Source organism: Lonchura striata, chromosome Z, assembly GCF_046129695.1.
Source record: "Lonchura striata isolate bLonStr1 chromosome Z, bLonStr1.mat, whole genome shotgun sequence".
Taxonomy (NCBI): domain Eukaryota; kingdom Metazoa; phylum Chordata; class Aves; order Passeriformes; family Estrildidae; genus Lonchura; species Lonchura striata.
In genome coordinates, this window is record NC_134642.1 from 22064440 (window position 1) to 22080568 (window position 16129).

Sequence of the window (16129 nt, forward strand, 5' to 3'; positions counted from 1 at the left end):
CAACTGAACTCCCCCACTTCAATTACTGTCTTTTTGTGGATGCATTTTTAGTTTGTTTAATATTGTTCTGGCAGAAGGTTAGGAATGAGAAGTAATAAGAATTAAAAATGGGATATGCACTCATAATACTGTCACATGTATTACATTTAAATGCATTATATGTCAGTTGATATTTTTCATTATTTTTTTCATCCTTGTTAAGAGTCAAGTTGTAAGTTGAATATTTAGCTGTGAATATGGGTATGCTCTAGAATCTGTCTATGGTAGAATTGGTGTTTTACTTGTAGAGAGGTATGGATTTAAAAATAACTCATATATTATATCATAACTAGCAGCATCTATTGTCATTCAAGAGGACACTGTACAGACTGCAGAATGTAGCTGATAACACTTATAGCATATGGTTACCTTTTTGTGAACTATTTGCATTGAACTTCTGTTTGTCCTACATCTGAAAATGATGAAAGAATCTAATCTAGATTAGATCTAGATCTGTCTAATCTAGAAGTCATGAAATGAAAGAAAGTGAATTTCTTTTGTTATGTTGTTTTGTTTTTTTTTTTCTTTATTTTGGAGGACTGTATGAGAATATGACTAGCAATGCTTTTTGTTAAATATGCATAAAGATGCTCAAGAACCATGAGGATTAATAAAGTTGAAAAAAATATGGAGAAAAATTTAAGAAAGCCCAGTCAAGGGAAGGTATAAAATATTGCTGGAGCATTTTTAGTAGTGTATACTTCCTGTTAAATTCCTGCTAGAAATGAAAATGGGAGTTGGAAGGAGAGGAGAAGTTAAAAGTGTGATAAGTCAACCTCAACTACCTGGGGAAAAGAGATGATGAAAGGGAGAAAATATGCCACAAAATGTTGAAGTAGCAATTATGAGAAGAACTTTAAAAGAAATTAATATTTCTGCATTTAATTTTTAATAAAATAATGTAACTACTAAATTAATTTTGTTTCTGCAGAAGATGTCAGGATTTCCTCAAATAATGTCAGTATTTTCAGTACTTCAGTTTTTCATCTGTTTATTTTAATTTTACCTGGTTTTTTCCATGCAGCATATTAGAAGTGGACTACTATACAGTAAAAGCTTCTGATAAAGAATGAAATAAAGAAAGCACAGAATTCAATATTTATTTGTTACCGTGATTCTTTTTGATAGTAGAAATCAAATGTATTCCCCTTTGTTGCATTCATAGATGGACTCCTTTAATATTGCGGTATGTAGATTTGAATTTTTTCTTGAAGTGCTTCAGCACCCAGTGTGTTGCTGCATTTCTGTATTAGCAGCAACATTGAAGGATATGTCATTTTTGTGTTTCTCCTAGATTGTTTTTACTTCAGTTTGAGTTTCACATGAAATGAAATAAAACCCACTCTTACTTAAATTTCACAAGCCTGTATAGAGGCAGCTATGCAGTACTGATTTAGCAGTGCAGTCTGATTGATTTCAAAATGCAGAATTAGGGGTTGGTTTTTCCAATTTTTTTTAACCTCAGCTCCCAAAATATGAAAATTTGAAAAGCACTTAAGACAATAATTACTTGTACAACTGTTGCTCCTGTTGTTACGTAACTATTGTTACATAGTACTTTTCATATGCTTTTTATTTAGGAGATTAAAAAGTATTTCAGAGACTAAAGACTGGAATTTCAGTGATGACATTTACCATATCAAACAGTATGTAACTTCTGGTAGTTGTATCCTAACTCATTTTTTTTTTTTTTTTTGGAAATCAGACTCCTAGCATTAAGGAGTTGGTTTTATTTTCACTTTCACTGTCTCCATTCAGTATTGTACCATCTAAATTCATAATGGATGAAAACAAGGTTTTAGTTTAAACCCTTTTATTTGTGTCTATTCACATGAAGTATGGACAGAAAATTTTAACATCCTATTGCAATTAAAAGATTGATATATTCAGCGCCAAGACAAGAAAGGGCTACTGTCACCTTTTGGTTTTGATCTGTTGTTTTCATAGCAGATTTTTTCATTTTGACTTGGTATGTGATTTTGCTTCCTCTTCAGATTACTATGAAGATATTAAAAAAATAAATTGTATTCGCCAGTAAACAATGTATTATGGAAGAAGAAAAATTGTATGGTGCCGTAAGTAAAGAGATGCCATGGGAAAGGATGCAAATGAATTAATGAATGACAGTCCTCTGAGACATCAAAAGGTCTGTTTCACCAGGTCACAGTGTTTCTTTCTATGTACTGTTGCCTGGAGCACTCTAGGTTCCAACAGTATACAGGGGATACTCTTTGATTCTTCCCAGAATCAAAGGAGGGTAAAATCAGTTTCTTTTGGTTTTCATTGGAGCAAATTCACTTTAGAATAGTTTTCTTTCTTGAAAGTTTGTTGAAGTGTGCTTTAGATGCCTTAGTTACATGATGGTTTTTATGGTTCTTGACCAACAAAGCTGTCAAACATTGCTTTTGCCCTGTTGTATTCAAACAAGTACAATTGAGTCAACTCGAAGTGCAAATTGAGATTGTTCTTGTATAGTGTCAGACTGTCTATATAGTATCTAGACAAAAATCAGTAGATACTATGGGAATAGATTAATTCCTGATGGGTGTGAAATCTGTCAAAATAACCTCATGTAGGAGGTTGTCCTGTGTGTTGATCAGGTATGTTTTTTCCCCTGCTATTTCACCTGCCTTCTGGAATAGGGTAATCTTTTAGGAACACTGCTTATGTTCTTTGCAGTAAGAAATCAATCTTTATTCTCCTATTACATGAGGTAATATATAGGTTGAGGAAGCAAAGTATGAAAAGAGCTGCACAGGAAAGGGCACATGATAATTTACTTAATTGTCTATATCTCAGAAATTCCTTTATATGACCCTTATTTCTACCCAGTCATGGCTCCTGAGTGATACTTCTGGGTTTTTTTTCCCTTCTTTATAAGCATGTGGAATAAACAGATAGGAGAGTAAAAGTTCAATTCATTTAGAGGAAAAGATAAGAGCATGCAAAGTGGTACCCCAGAAAAACGCTTTGAAATATGACAGGATTTATTTTCTATGCAAGTGTAACTCACCTAGATAAGGTTTCACTAGTGCTGCAGAAGGTGACGTTGTAGACTACCCAGGTGAGTTTGCTGCTTAATGCTTGATGTGGGTATATTTGCCTTTCGATTGGTTTCAAGTGTTATGTTACAGTTCATTTGTGGAGATTAGTTAGTGTGCAAATCTGATTCAGGATAACCTGTCTGACTATTCTTAGTATTCACAGTAAGTAGCTTATTTCAGTTGGAAACTTAATTTGAGCAATACAGAACAAACATTTGAAATAGCTAGTTGCACTTTTGTACCATCCTCTCTCAATTCATTCTCCAAATTGCTGGAAAACATCCCATTTAAGACAGAACTCAAATATCTCTGATTTCACTTCACAAATATACATATGATTCCCAGTTTCTGCCCAGTGTATAATGAAACTAAGTATTAGTATGATGTACCTGTGTACTCAGAAATTAGATGCCTTAAAAGAGCTGAAGCTTTTATAAAAAATGTGTGTGTGTGAATTTTTAGCTCAGAGCCAAGAGTCTTTTTCAGATAGGTGAGATTTTTAATGATGTTTTAAGGCTGTCTCCAAGTACAGACTTTTGTTTTGATAAATGTTAAGTAAGTAGTAATGAGCTAGAAGGAAGACTCGAAGGAGCTGCTTACTCCAATTCCATGAGGATCTGGGGAGTGGGAGGGTAACAAACAAAATTACTGATGCTTTCCATAGTAATGTGGACACATACCTTTTTAAAGATTCAGCTAAATCATTTCTACCAGAAACAGTTTATTACCATAAGTGTAATAATATATCAAAGAACAAATGTTTTGTCTTTTGAATGGTGTAATGTGACTTCATATGTACTGTTTTACGTGTTTTTGCTCAGCATATTTTCATTTCATTATTTTTTTGTCTGACATACTTATGAACCAGATGGAAGCTTTAGACATTGGAAACTCCCATATATCATCAGATGTATTGTAGAATAATCTAGAGGATTATTGTCTTGTTAATGATTTTTAATGTTTCTATACACACTTGATTTTAGCTTGTGTATTAAAAGCAAAGCAGTTGCACTGCTGTACTGACATGAAAGTTTTATCAGTTTCATACCACAGTTATAGTGTCACTGCTAGAAGAATATTATAGATTAAAGTCCTTTTGATTTAGAAAGAGATGGGACAAAACAGAATGTGGAATTAAAGCAGACTCTTGGAGAAAAACACAGCGTTCTAATAGGCATTGAAGAATGAGGGTGTTTAATGCAAGTGTCATGAGAATCAAATGAAATTATTGAAGAAACTTAAAGTTCTTATTTTATGGCAGTGAGATTTTTCTGTATGTGGGTGAACTAACGCATAGTATGTGATGAGCAATGTTGTGTTATTTTCCTTGAGCTGCAAATTCAGCCAAACTTAATTATCTTTAAAAGTATTTTGTATCATAATAATTTTGATAACCTCACTCAATAGTAATTTCTGTTTACTGTGACAAAGTCTGGAAATTTTGTGGGATTTGGAATTCAGCTCTGGTTTGATTTTTGATGTGCTGTAAGTAAAAGTTAAACAGTATTCTAATGCATTCTTACTCTATAAACACAAGTACAACTTCTGTAAATGACTGTTATTACATAAGCTTCACTGAGTAATTTCCATTATATTCTGCATTTATAGGCTTCTTTATTCGGTAGCAGCAGGGTATTTGTTTCCTCATTTGCCTTACTGTGTCTTACAGTCCTTCAGCTTTGAGTATGATTAAAGTACTAATAGAATTAAAATAATGCTGTAAGAACTGCATATATCAGCTAGTTACGTTTTGTAGGCTTAAGACAGAACATGCATGCTCTTTTGTGCTTGCTTTTTGTCTATGAACAGGTTTGGTTTTTTTTTTTCTAAATAGAGGCTCACAGGACAGCAGCAGGAGATAAACAGCTTAATGCAGAGAAAAAGTGCTGTGGATGAGGAAAATGCCCGTTTGAAGAATGAATTTGGTAACTTGAACCGGAAATTTAAAGATAAAAGCCAAGAACTTAAGGTATATTGACTTGTACAGAGTTTCATAAGACTGTAGCTTTGAAGTAGTTCTTTAAGCAGTGTCAGCCTTTGTGGCACAGAAAGTGACAAGCTTGGAGAAAAAATTGCCTTAGGCCTTGCTATACCTTACTGTTTTCTCACATACCAACTGAGAAAGATGCTTTAAAGCCAAGAATCCAAGCTTTATAACTTTCAGATAAATAGTTAATGATGGAAATGGAGCAAAGAAAGTAGAAGTGTGAAGATGTGGCTTCTTGTAATTAGATTCTGATGGGACTGGCATTATTAATTGATAAAGCTGAGGTCTGGGAGGATATGTCTGTGTGGGTCTCAAAAATAGCTGGGGACAGCATCAAAGGCAGCTTGATCAATTAATGGGCTCTTTGCAAATGTGTACTCATCAAAGCTGTCATCCAGCTAAAAAATATGACCCTTCCACCTGCATGAAAGAGGCCAATAAAAGTGCACAGGTGACCTTGGCCATCAAATATAGAAGCTGCTGTGAGAGTAAAACTGCACAGTTTATATTTGCTGATTAGTTCTCACTTTTTTGTTTATCGGCCCTTGTGGTACTGTTCTACAGGACACCAAGGAGTGTGCACAGAAGAAGGAAGAGCAAAACAGACTGGTTATAAAAAACCTGGAGGAGAAAAAGAAGGGATTAAATATATGCTGTGCTGACCTGCTAAGTGACCTGGAGAAACTGAGGAAGCAGGAGGCACAATGGAAAAAAGAAAAATCTGGCAATAATATCAGAATAAAGGTATGAAGTGGAACGGACTCCTGGATGTTATTTGAGAATTAACTTCTCCAGATATTTCACTACAAGTTATTTTCTTTAAATAGCAAGTTATATAGTTATATATTCAAATATACCAGTGGGGACTTGCATTCATTTGCATTCTATTACTTAAGACCCACAGCTTTTAAAAAATTGATGCTGCAAAGCAGGAATCTGACTTCAAATAGTCATCTTAAAATGTAATCATTAAAAAATAAAAGAGGCTGTACTTTGAGACTTTATATATATATATATATATATATATATATATATATGAATGTGAAATAATAAAAGCTTAAAAGTATTACCATATTTTTTTTTCTTGATTTGTAATTTACTTACCTATAATCTTGTTGCAGTAGACTTAATCTTTGTTGTTTTGGAAGAATATGTAGTTCCAAATAAATTGCACCCTAGCCTCCAAAGGTCTCTATTCTGTGAGGCTTCTTATTATTGCTTATAATACATTAAAAAGTTATTTTCATAGTTTGTGATAAAGCAAAAAAGAAAATAACTGAATACACTGTACAGAGCCTTTTTTTATTTAAATCACACATTTTCCTGTTTTCTTGTGGAAAGTGGAAACTGGCTAGTGTTTTTTAAATTCCTCCAAGAAATGAGCCACAAACATGGTTAATCTTAGTTCAACAGCTGCTTATATACACATCTAGGCAGTGGATTCTTTTTGTTTGCATGATGAATGTACACTTAGAGTGCTGTGTTCTTTTACATTATCAAAGTACATTCATTGCAATAACTATCTAATTAATGCCTCTCCCAAAAATGCCCTTTTTTTCCTGCACTAGCAATTTTTGGACTGTTGTGATGGAAACTCTTTTGGAAGAGCTTAATTCAGCTCTCCTAACATGGGAAGTAAAGTTCTTGCAAATTGGCTTCTTCAGACTGGTCATGATGAAAGGATTCTAGATCCTAGGACAAGAAATGATTTGTTTATTCTTAGGAGAGAAAGATCTAGTGAGTGCCAAACTGACAAAATAATTTTTAAGTTGTCAAATGTAGTGTTTGTAATATTGGAGAAGTGTTGCCTTCAGGGGAAGGCAAGGTGACCTGGTTGTAAGGAATAGCATGGTGGCTTGGTTTTGCCTAGGCTACTCGGGCTACAGACATATGTAGACATTAATGTGGTGGATGGTCAAATGGCGTTTATTATCTTATCTCATGGGGTTAAATAGTCTAGGGGGACTTTGCTACATCAAAGGAAGAAGGTAGGGTCTTCCAGGATTAGTAAGGAGTGGAAAACTACTGAGTTAGGTGAGGTTGCATGTCTTGGGGGTAATGGGTAACATATTGCAGGGTGAGGGGGAAGGGTCTTGCTTTCCGTCACATCCCGAAATCTTCCATTCGCCTGTCCCTATCTATTACAGACAAGTTGTTGAAAATCTGTTACCCATCCCTTTAATCAATACAGTCAGAATAACTTTTATGTCTCTATCTTCCTGGCTGATGTGGCATGCTGATGAATGAAAGAGCGGGGCGATTGTAGGGATGGGAATTAGCAGTGTTGGTATTTCAGAGGGGTGTTATAAGCAGGTTAAGTTGGTATCTAGAGTGTGAAAGAGAATACTTCTGGGGATGGATGTTGCCTGAGACAGCCAGGGATATACCACAGAGTTGGATTTGCTGTTCACAAACTAGGAAGAACTTGTTAAGAAGATAATAATCATTTGCAGTCTTAGTTATAATGACCATCAAGTTGTCAAGGCCAAGACCTTAAGACAGTGCTGAAGGAAAGTAGCACTGTACAGCCCTGGAGTTAAGAAGCAGAGTCTTCAGATGTTCAGGGAATTTGTAGGTGGAATCCTGTGAGAAACACTTTTGAAGGGTAAAGAATGCAGAAAAAACTATAATGTCTTTAAAGACAGTTTCCTCCACGCCCAAGTATCGTCCACTTTAGAAAAAAGTGGATGTCTCAGGAGATAACTTGGCTAAACAGATCTCACCACTAGACTCTGGTGTAGGATGCATATAGAAAATAGTATTCAGGAAGTGGAAACAGTGAAAGTTTTAGCGGGGGGAGTTTAGAAATATTGTCTGGACACGGAAGGTTGGTGGTAACCTATGTGCAGTTGAGAGTTGCAAATAATGACTGATACAACTAGAATTTCTTTGAAGTGCTTTATCAGAGAAAAACTGAACAAGGAAAATGGAGACCTAATGCTGAAGTGGAATGATGAATTAATTACAAAAGTTGATAGATTCAGCAGAGGTACTTAATATTGTCTTTGCCTAAGTCTTCTCCAAGGTGTCCCCAGAAGTTTGTGCCTAGAGACAGACTTCAGTGTGAGTTAATGAGAGTGGATGTGTTGGAAGATACCTGAGAAAACTTTACTGGTACACATCCATTGCCTGAAATTAGCTGCATCCAGGGGTGCTGAGAATGTTGGTTGCCTCTTACCCTTTAATTTGGGAGTTGAATCAGCATCTTTTTGTACATGTTTTTCAGTAATAAACATGGCATTTAACAGTCTTAAAGATGTGTTGTATACAGATTTTATCCTCCTCTGACAGAATAAAAAGAATCCTTATCAAATTAAGCTAGCCCAACATTGCCTTTAAAATGTGTATTAGATGGTAGAAATGTAAGATCTAAATCAAAGATTACTTCTTAGGAAAAGTAGTCACCTGTAAAAAGGCTAAAGTGTTCGCCTTTTTTTTTTTTTCCTGTCTGTAAACCATTTCCATTGAATAAAAGTGCCACTTCTCACTTTTGAAGACTGATTGTTATTGTAACCTATGATAACTGGGTATAAAATTCAACTTCTTCAAATTGAGAGAAAGAAAAAGCTGCTATGGATAATTTGTCCTTTTAAAGAACATTTCTTTTAAGTTTTGTCATATTTGCTGAAGTCAGTGTGAGACAGGTAAACAGGAGGATACCTGATAAGGTGTCTAAAAGGCTGACAATAGTGTTTTTCTTTTCTGTATGTACCTTCATATAAATAATGTACTGTGTACAGAAAGTTGACTTAAGTCTTTGCTTTCTGCGTAAAGTAGTTCTTCAGGACTTTTTGTGCTTCTTTTGTACTTCCCAGAGCTAATGTATTAGCTTTCTATATGTCCTGAAAGTGAACAAATAAAAAAGTTGTTAAACAGCCAGCTGTCTCCCTATGTAAGAATCAGTTAGTTATTTGAGTTATTTGGTTGTTCTTTAGGTGGAGGTTACTTAAACTATTGTTTAGTATCAAAATGAATATGTTTTTCCCCAAACTGAAGTCACAAAAGGCTTTGTATGTAGATGAAAAAATGTCAGCCTGGCAGATTTTAAGTGGAGGTGAAGTAAAAGATAATGGAATTGCTTACTGGTGGGTTGGTTGGTTGTTTTTGTTAATTCCTAGTTAGCACAGTACTTTTGAAGTTTCTGAGGTCTGAAGGCTGGAACTTGTAAAGAAACAGCCATCTCTCTCAAGAGGAGCCTGGGATTTTAGTTCCACTGAAAAATGAGAATTTTATTAAGATAGGACCTTGAAAAATTACCCTCACTGTCATAATATATAATAGGAAAAAACAAGAAAACAAAGCTACTGTCTTTGAAAGTGACTTTCAAAGGGTTTGGAGCTACAAATAACAAAACTGTTGTGTTAATTCATAGTGACTCCATAATGGGCATAAATGTACTTCCTCATGCCTTGGTTTTCTTATGCTTTTCATGTTTGAAGTTCTTTTAAGTTCACCTTTTCTTACTGTCTTGTACTGTGTCTTTTATAAATATGCATTTTCTCTCTTCTATAAATGAATTATTCGATGTTTTGGCTGTTTCAAGTAGCATTTTTCTTATAGGCTGTAAAAGTTTGAATCTTAAACACTTCATTGAAATTAACTGTACTTTGAAAACACAGATTAGGAGTATTTCTGCTAGGTAAATTTTCACAAATTTACATAGCAAGTTTATGCAATGAACTTTTTTGGCTACTGAATCAACAAGAACAGAATGTGATAAATTCTTCATGATCTTAAAAATGCAGATTCTCAGAAATTGAGTGTAAAATATTGCAGGTTATTTCATGGTCAAAAATATGATGTTGATGAAAAACTCAACATGAGCCTGCAATGTACACTTGCAGCCCAGAAATCCTTGTCATGGACTGCATTGAAAGAGATGTGTCAGCAGGTTAAAGGAGGTGATTTTCCCCCTTTACTGTGCTGTTACGAGACCCCATCAGGAGTGCTCTGTGTATTTCTCTTGTTCCTAACTCGAGAAGGACATGGCATTCCTGGAGGAGGGCCATGAGGGGAGTGGAGTCTTCCTTACAAAGACTGATTGAGCAAGTTGTGGCTGTCCAGCCTGAGGAAGAGAAAGTTGTGTGGAGACCTCATAGCAGCCTTCCAGGATCTGACCAGAGCCTACAGGGAAACCAGAGAGGGCCTCTTTGTCAGGAACTGTGGTGATGGGACAAGGAGGAGTGGGAGAGAGGGGAAATTTAGGTTAGAGATTGGGAAGAAATTCTTTACTATGAGGATGAGGAGACACTGGAACAGGTTGCCCAGGGAGTGAGCAGATTCTGGCAGTGTTCAAGTCCAGGTTGGATAAGGCCTTTAGCAACCTGACCTAGTGCGGAGATCTCCCTGCTCATGGCAGGGAACTTGGAAGTAGATGACCTTTCAGATCCTTTCTAGCCCAAACCATTCTATGATGCTATTTTAGATGTCAGTATTCAGCTGAAGTTTTGTACATCAATATATGGTATTTCAGTAGCTAAGGTATTTGTATAACAAGTTTTTTTTTTCCCATTTTTTCTTATTTTACTCCTTCAGTAATGCGTCCAAAAACTTGAGCTTTCAAAATATATTCAAAAGGTTGACCTGATTAATTTCTTACTTGAAACCAAAAGCTGAAGTTAAATATATCACAAATGAAGTACTGAAAGATACTTTTTTTCTAATTTTAAAATCTGCCATTAGATAACTTCTGAAGTTTTATTTATGACAAAATAATGTTACATATTCTTTGTATTGTACTCTGCAATGGATGATGGGAACTTAAAGCATTAGTAATGCTAGATTACTTTCATCTCTTCCATGAAAAACCTGCAACTCTATAGTATGGTATTAGAAATAGGCAAATAGAATTTATTCACAGAATATATGAACTATTACAATTTTTGTTCACATATTCAATACTGCAGAGGAAAAAAATACTGAGGAGAAGCCCTACTTGTCTGAAAGTTATAAATACCTTATTACACTTAAAAAAAATTGTGTTGATAGTGAACTGTCTCCTATCATTTTGAGTTTTTTTATCATTCAAGGAAAAATTAAATTTTTCTACCTAGCCTTTGATTTGAATGGTGGCTTATTTACTGTACATGAATTCATTCATGTACACCAGGTATGTATCCTATAGTTGTCAAGAAACACATTCATTTCCTACCTCATTCACTTGTTAATTTTGATATTTCCTTATATCAGTGTTACTGTTATTAATAGGACATGATCAATTTCAAGGAATTTGATTGTCGTAAACTTCTGATACATCTAAATATCTATAAGACATTTTAATACAGTTTTAAGGAATTTAATTTATTTAGAATTGAATTATTCACTTTTCAGTTATAGAAATATTTTGATAACCTCAGTATTGGAGGTATCATTGCTGAAAGGGAAAAATAATTTTCTTATTTCTTTAAGTCTGTATGTAAGGAAAAAAATATACTCTTGGCAGTAGATTAGGGATGATATTCTAAGAGGAGATTTTTATTTTAAATTATTAATGAATCATGGAGTACTTGCCTTGCTGAGAATGAGTGATTGCATCTGTGAGTAGCATAATACCAAAGCTGGTATAAGGCTGTTGCCACCATCTGAAATCCTGTTCTTGATATTGCTGTAATATTCATATTTCCATTCTTGCCTCAAAACACTCTGGGGAGAATAATCATATAAAGCTTTGTAAGGACTGATGTGCTCTTCTTAGGGAACTCCAGCAAGTTGTATGTAGACATTGAAGTCTTGTTTGAGTAAGCTGCCTTGCTGCTCTAATACACCTTTGCAGTTTGCTGACTAACTTCTACAGTAGGGTTTATGGTAAAAGGCAGACCCTTGCTTGTTTGCATTGTTTTCAGTGAGCACTTTCAGAAATTATCTGGTATGCTGTTTCTTTTCCTGAAGAAACTATTCTTTACACTGAATAAGCAATGCAAAATAAGGACAGATTTAACAGGCAGTGTCAAAAATGAATCTGTATCTATGATTCTTAGTTCATGTATATGATGTTGTGAATTTTTGTGAGAAGTTAAAACAATGAATGCATAGCTGTTTTTTTTTAGGAACTTCTACATAGAAAACAAGGTTAATCAGTTTAGTAGTTAAATAGGGAACTATGTTTTGCAAAGTTTTGATTCAGGTTCCTCGTTCCACCCAGCAACTGAGTTAAGGAAAACTTCTTAGAGTAAAGAAAAGATAGCCACCTAAAATTTGAAAAACACCTTTTTTCCTGTCATTTCACATATTTCATATGTGTACATATACTTACCTGTATGTATTGGCTTAGACTGCAATAAATGTATGCATGTATGTATGGGCACATCCATATATATATGTACATAGATAACTTGCATAGTAGAGTTTAGTTATTTCTTTTTAATGCATTTCATTTGCTTTCTTTGCAGAATTTGGAAACTGATTTAGCAGAGACAAGAGAACTAATAAAAAGTTGCACAGTATATGCAGTAACTTGTCATCTCAGGTAGATGTGAAACAGGAAGAATTTTTCCAAAAGGATTGTGATGTGGTCAGAGCTAAGTAAGTATTTCATAATAACTTTAAGTCTGAATCCTTCCAAAAAGACTGTTGTTCCAGTTAGGAAGCAGTGAATTGAAGATATTTTTGTGCAGCAGTGTGTTTTACCATTCTGTTCACAAGATGGAAGTCTCCCAGTTTATGTAGACTCTTCCTGATACATGTGTATATGTCTATCTTGTATATTTTACCTGTTTATTAGTAGTGACAGACTTAAAAATTATAGTTCTGTAATTTTCATTGTGTCAGAGAGCTACCAATCTCAACTGAAAGTAATAAAGTAACAAGAGGATTAGTAGCATGAACTAATGAGAGGCTAAACACCCTAAACTTGAAAAAGCTTTAAGGCTAAGTGTAACTTTAATTAGAGTCAAATCTGACAAGTCAGCAAAAGTCTGCATAGACTTGTGCTAAAGTTTAGAGTGCAGTGATTTAAGCTTTATCTTAGGTCTCACACACTATTTCTTTACACTGAATCTGTAAAATTTGTGCTGCATTATTTTTATCTTGGAAAAGAACTAAAGGACAGAATGAATGATATGAATTGAAAAGACTACTGAATTCCACAGAATTAAGGCAATGTGAGAAGATAATTGGTAACTCTAAGTCAATTGTCAGGAAATTGTCTATGTTTTACTTCTTAATTTCAGAGGCATACACACTGTTTCATACCTGTATTAGATTAATAATATTCCCTTCAATATTCCTTTAAATGGTGGTTTTGCCTGAAGAGCTGCAGTTGGAAGTAGAAATCATTGGTATGGATACTCCTCTTTACTTTCTAAGCACAAATAAACTTTCTGGAGGGAGTCAATATATAAGTGTTTTTTCAAAAAAAAACCAAACTAACAGAAACCAAGAAATATGATTTTTGGTGCATCTGAACTAAATTGTAATGTTGAAAGCTTGTCATGTTGAAATCTCTACAAGAAAGATGTTGTCTTCACAAGAAAAATGATTTTTGTGTTTAAAAGAATAACCAATTGGGTTTTAAAAAGTCAATAAACATACGTAAGCTTATTCAGAAATTGTGTTGAAAGAAGAAATGAATGGAATTGTGAAATTCAGCAATGGACTAATAGAATTGATCTCCTGAAATTATTCTCATAAAAATATATATGTGTGAGGACTGGGGACAGCAAAGAAGGCATTTTAGAGTCAGGTAATCAAGTTTGCAAAGTTACTGCTTGCTGATTTCAGCTTCAGATATTGCAATCTGAGTTGGCCAAATCTTTGAATTTTGAATTTCTCAAAATGAATTCTTTGATATTCTTTGCACAACAACCTCTTAGAATTTGGCACAAACACTTCATTAAAATATAGAAGTAAAACAAAGACACTTTTGAACATAAGGTCTGAACATGAAGTAATAAAGAGATGTAGACAACACTTATTTTAAAATGAAGTCTTCTTCTATGTTTTTCCATATACCTAATCCTCTAAATTTATGGAAAACAGTTTGGTAAATCAATCATATGGGGGGGTTTTGTGTGCTCTAATGTTTTCCTTCCTAGATATTTAGTGGTATTGCAATAAGTAATAGTATTTTTGGGTATCACTAGAGTGTGAGTTATGTTTCACATGTCTGTATATATGTGTTTGATCATTAGTTGTCTTCCAATCTTTCTCAATGAACTTCAGCTACAAGTTTCTTGTTGACATTTCTGTTATGAAGAAAGAAGGCTTACGCTTATATTATGTAAAATTCACAGTTTCAATAGTTAGCAATACATACTACGAATTGCAAGTATTCTGTACTTTTATAGTATAGAATACTGTAATTTCTCCTTATCTTCTGAGATGTCAGTGTGCAGAAAAGATTACTTTTCTGTTATTTCTCAATTTAAAAAATGTGTCAAAATTATACAAGTCTTTGTAAAAAGAACACAACCTTATTTAAATTAATTACAACTCCCCAGTTAGAGGAAAAACTCTGAGGAGAAAATTAAGTCTTTCTATCTTATGACTGTGTTGACTTAATGATTAAAGCACTTAATTTTTCCCATTTATGGTAATTTTTTTAAAAAATCCATTTAAAATTTTGTCTTATGGAAGTATCACATTGAATGCTTGGTCGTCATTTGATGCTGGCAGAAAATTCTTGGACAAATTGTATGGAACATACTCCATCCTCCTTAGTATCTTCAGTTTCTCATCATCAATTTCAAACTTCAGAGCTGAAAAAGACAATCTGACTTGCAAATGCGTCTGTTCTCCCCAGTGCTCTGTCTCCCTGTTTGCTGCTTTTCTACTTTTCCCACCCTCTCGTTCTGTGAAAAAAGAGCAGGAACACAACTGAAATTATTAGAAACAAGCTCTAGAATAAGAAAGAAAGAAAGGCAGCTGGCTCCCTTCATTTGGTGTCTTTCCTATACTGCATAGGCAGATTCAGAAAAATACACCTACTGCTGACACCTTGGTAATACTGTCCAAACTTTTTACCCTGTGTGCTAAATGCAGTTTTAGAAGGAAGTCTCCAAGGGAATATATACATATGGGCTAGTGCTGTGCTTCTTGTGCATTCACCACTTCCTGTGTTGTGCATACCTGTCAATTTGTTGGCAAGAGGTTTTTTTAGTTTAACAGTAGATGTGTCTGTAGACAGCAAGAGAATTGTTTTCTTCAGCAAATTAGAAGGGATCAAACTTTGAAGAAATACTCCAGTACAACTCTGATTCTACAGAATAACAAAGTGGTTTTGGAAATACTGCTATTTGTCAATAAAATCTGTTACATACTTTTGAGGTGTGGAAGATAAGTTTTCTAGGACCAGTGACCAAACAGTATTTACAGGATATATCCTGTATAGTGAATGTCTTCAAGAAGCCATTACCTTTCTTTTTTGGCTTAATTTTTGCAAAGCATTATTCACCTTACTGGATTTAATTTCAAACTTCTGAATTACCCGTGAAATGCATTTTCTTGTTAAATTTTTGATGTTTTAATTTAGTACAGTTTTTCTGTATCTCTTTAGAGTCCATGGTAACCTTTCCTTTCCATATATAACCTTTCCCATTATGTATTTTATATGTAACATTTTCATGTTGTCAAGCTTGGTGATTTTTGCTTTAAAATTATGCAGGGTCTAGAACTCTGTGGTCTGACACAGCTCTGGTGGAGCTCTGAACATCAAACTGTAGAGGTTTGATTGACTCACTAAAGTTTGAGCCCTGCTGTCACAAGTATCCAGGAAATATGAAGCTGCTAATATAGTAAAATCTATTCTAAACTGAATTTGAATTAATTGCCCCAGTATTTTTAGTGGAAATGTGGGTCATGACTTCATTCCTTTGATTTGTATCTAGTCCAAATCTATCCCTGATGATTTTCCAACTATTTTGTTCTGTAATAATGTTTCTAATTTTACTCCCCCACCATGTGTGCCCCCATCCTGCTCACCACCCCTTCCAATGCAGACACTGTTAACTTGTGTCCTGTAAATTATGAGGCAGTCAGATTTTTACTCAGGTCTTGTTTTGCTGCTCTTCTATTTTTAGATTTTTCAGGTTATTCTTTGCTCTTTGCTGCAAACCATTTTGTA

General features: G+C 34.4%; 1 protein-coding gene across 1 annotated transcript in view; it reads left to right on the forward strand.

Moving 5' to 3' along the window:
* Positions 1-16129, forward strand: part of CNTLN (centlein) — a 188462-nt gene that overhangs the window by 43932 nt on the left and 128401 nt on the right. Inside the window, 4 exon segments of the mRNA XM_077790387.1 lie at positions 4918-5052; positions 5635-5814; positions 12459-12489; positions 12492-12591. Of these exon segments, the coding sequence (XP_077646513.1) occupies positions 4918-5052; positions 5635-5814; positions 12459-12489; positions 12492-12591 (446 nt within the window).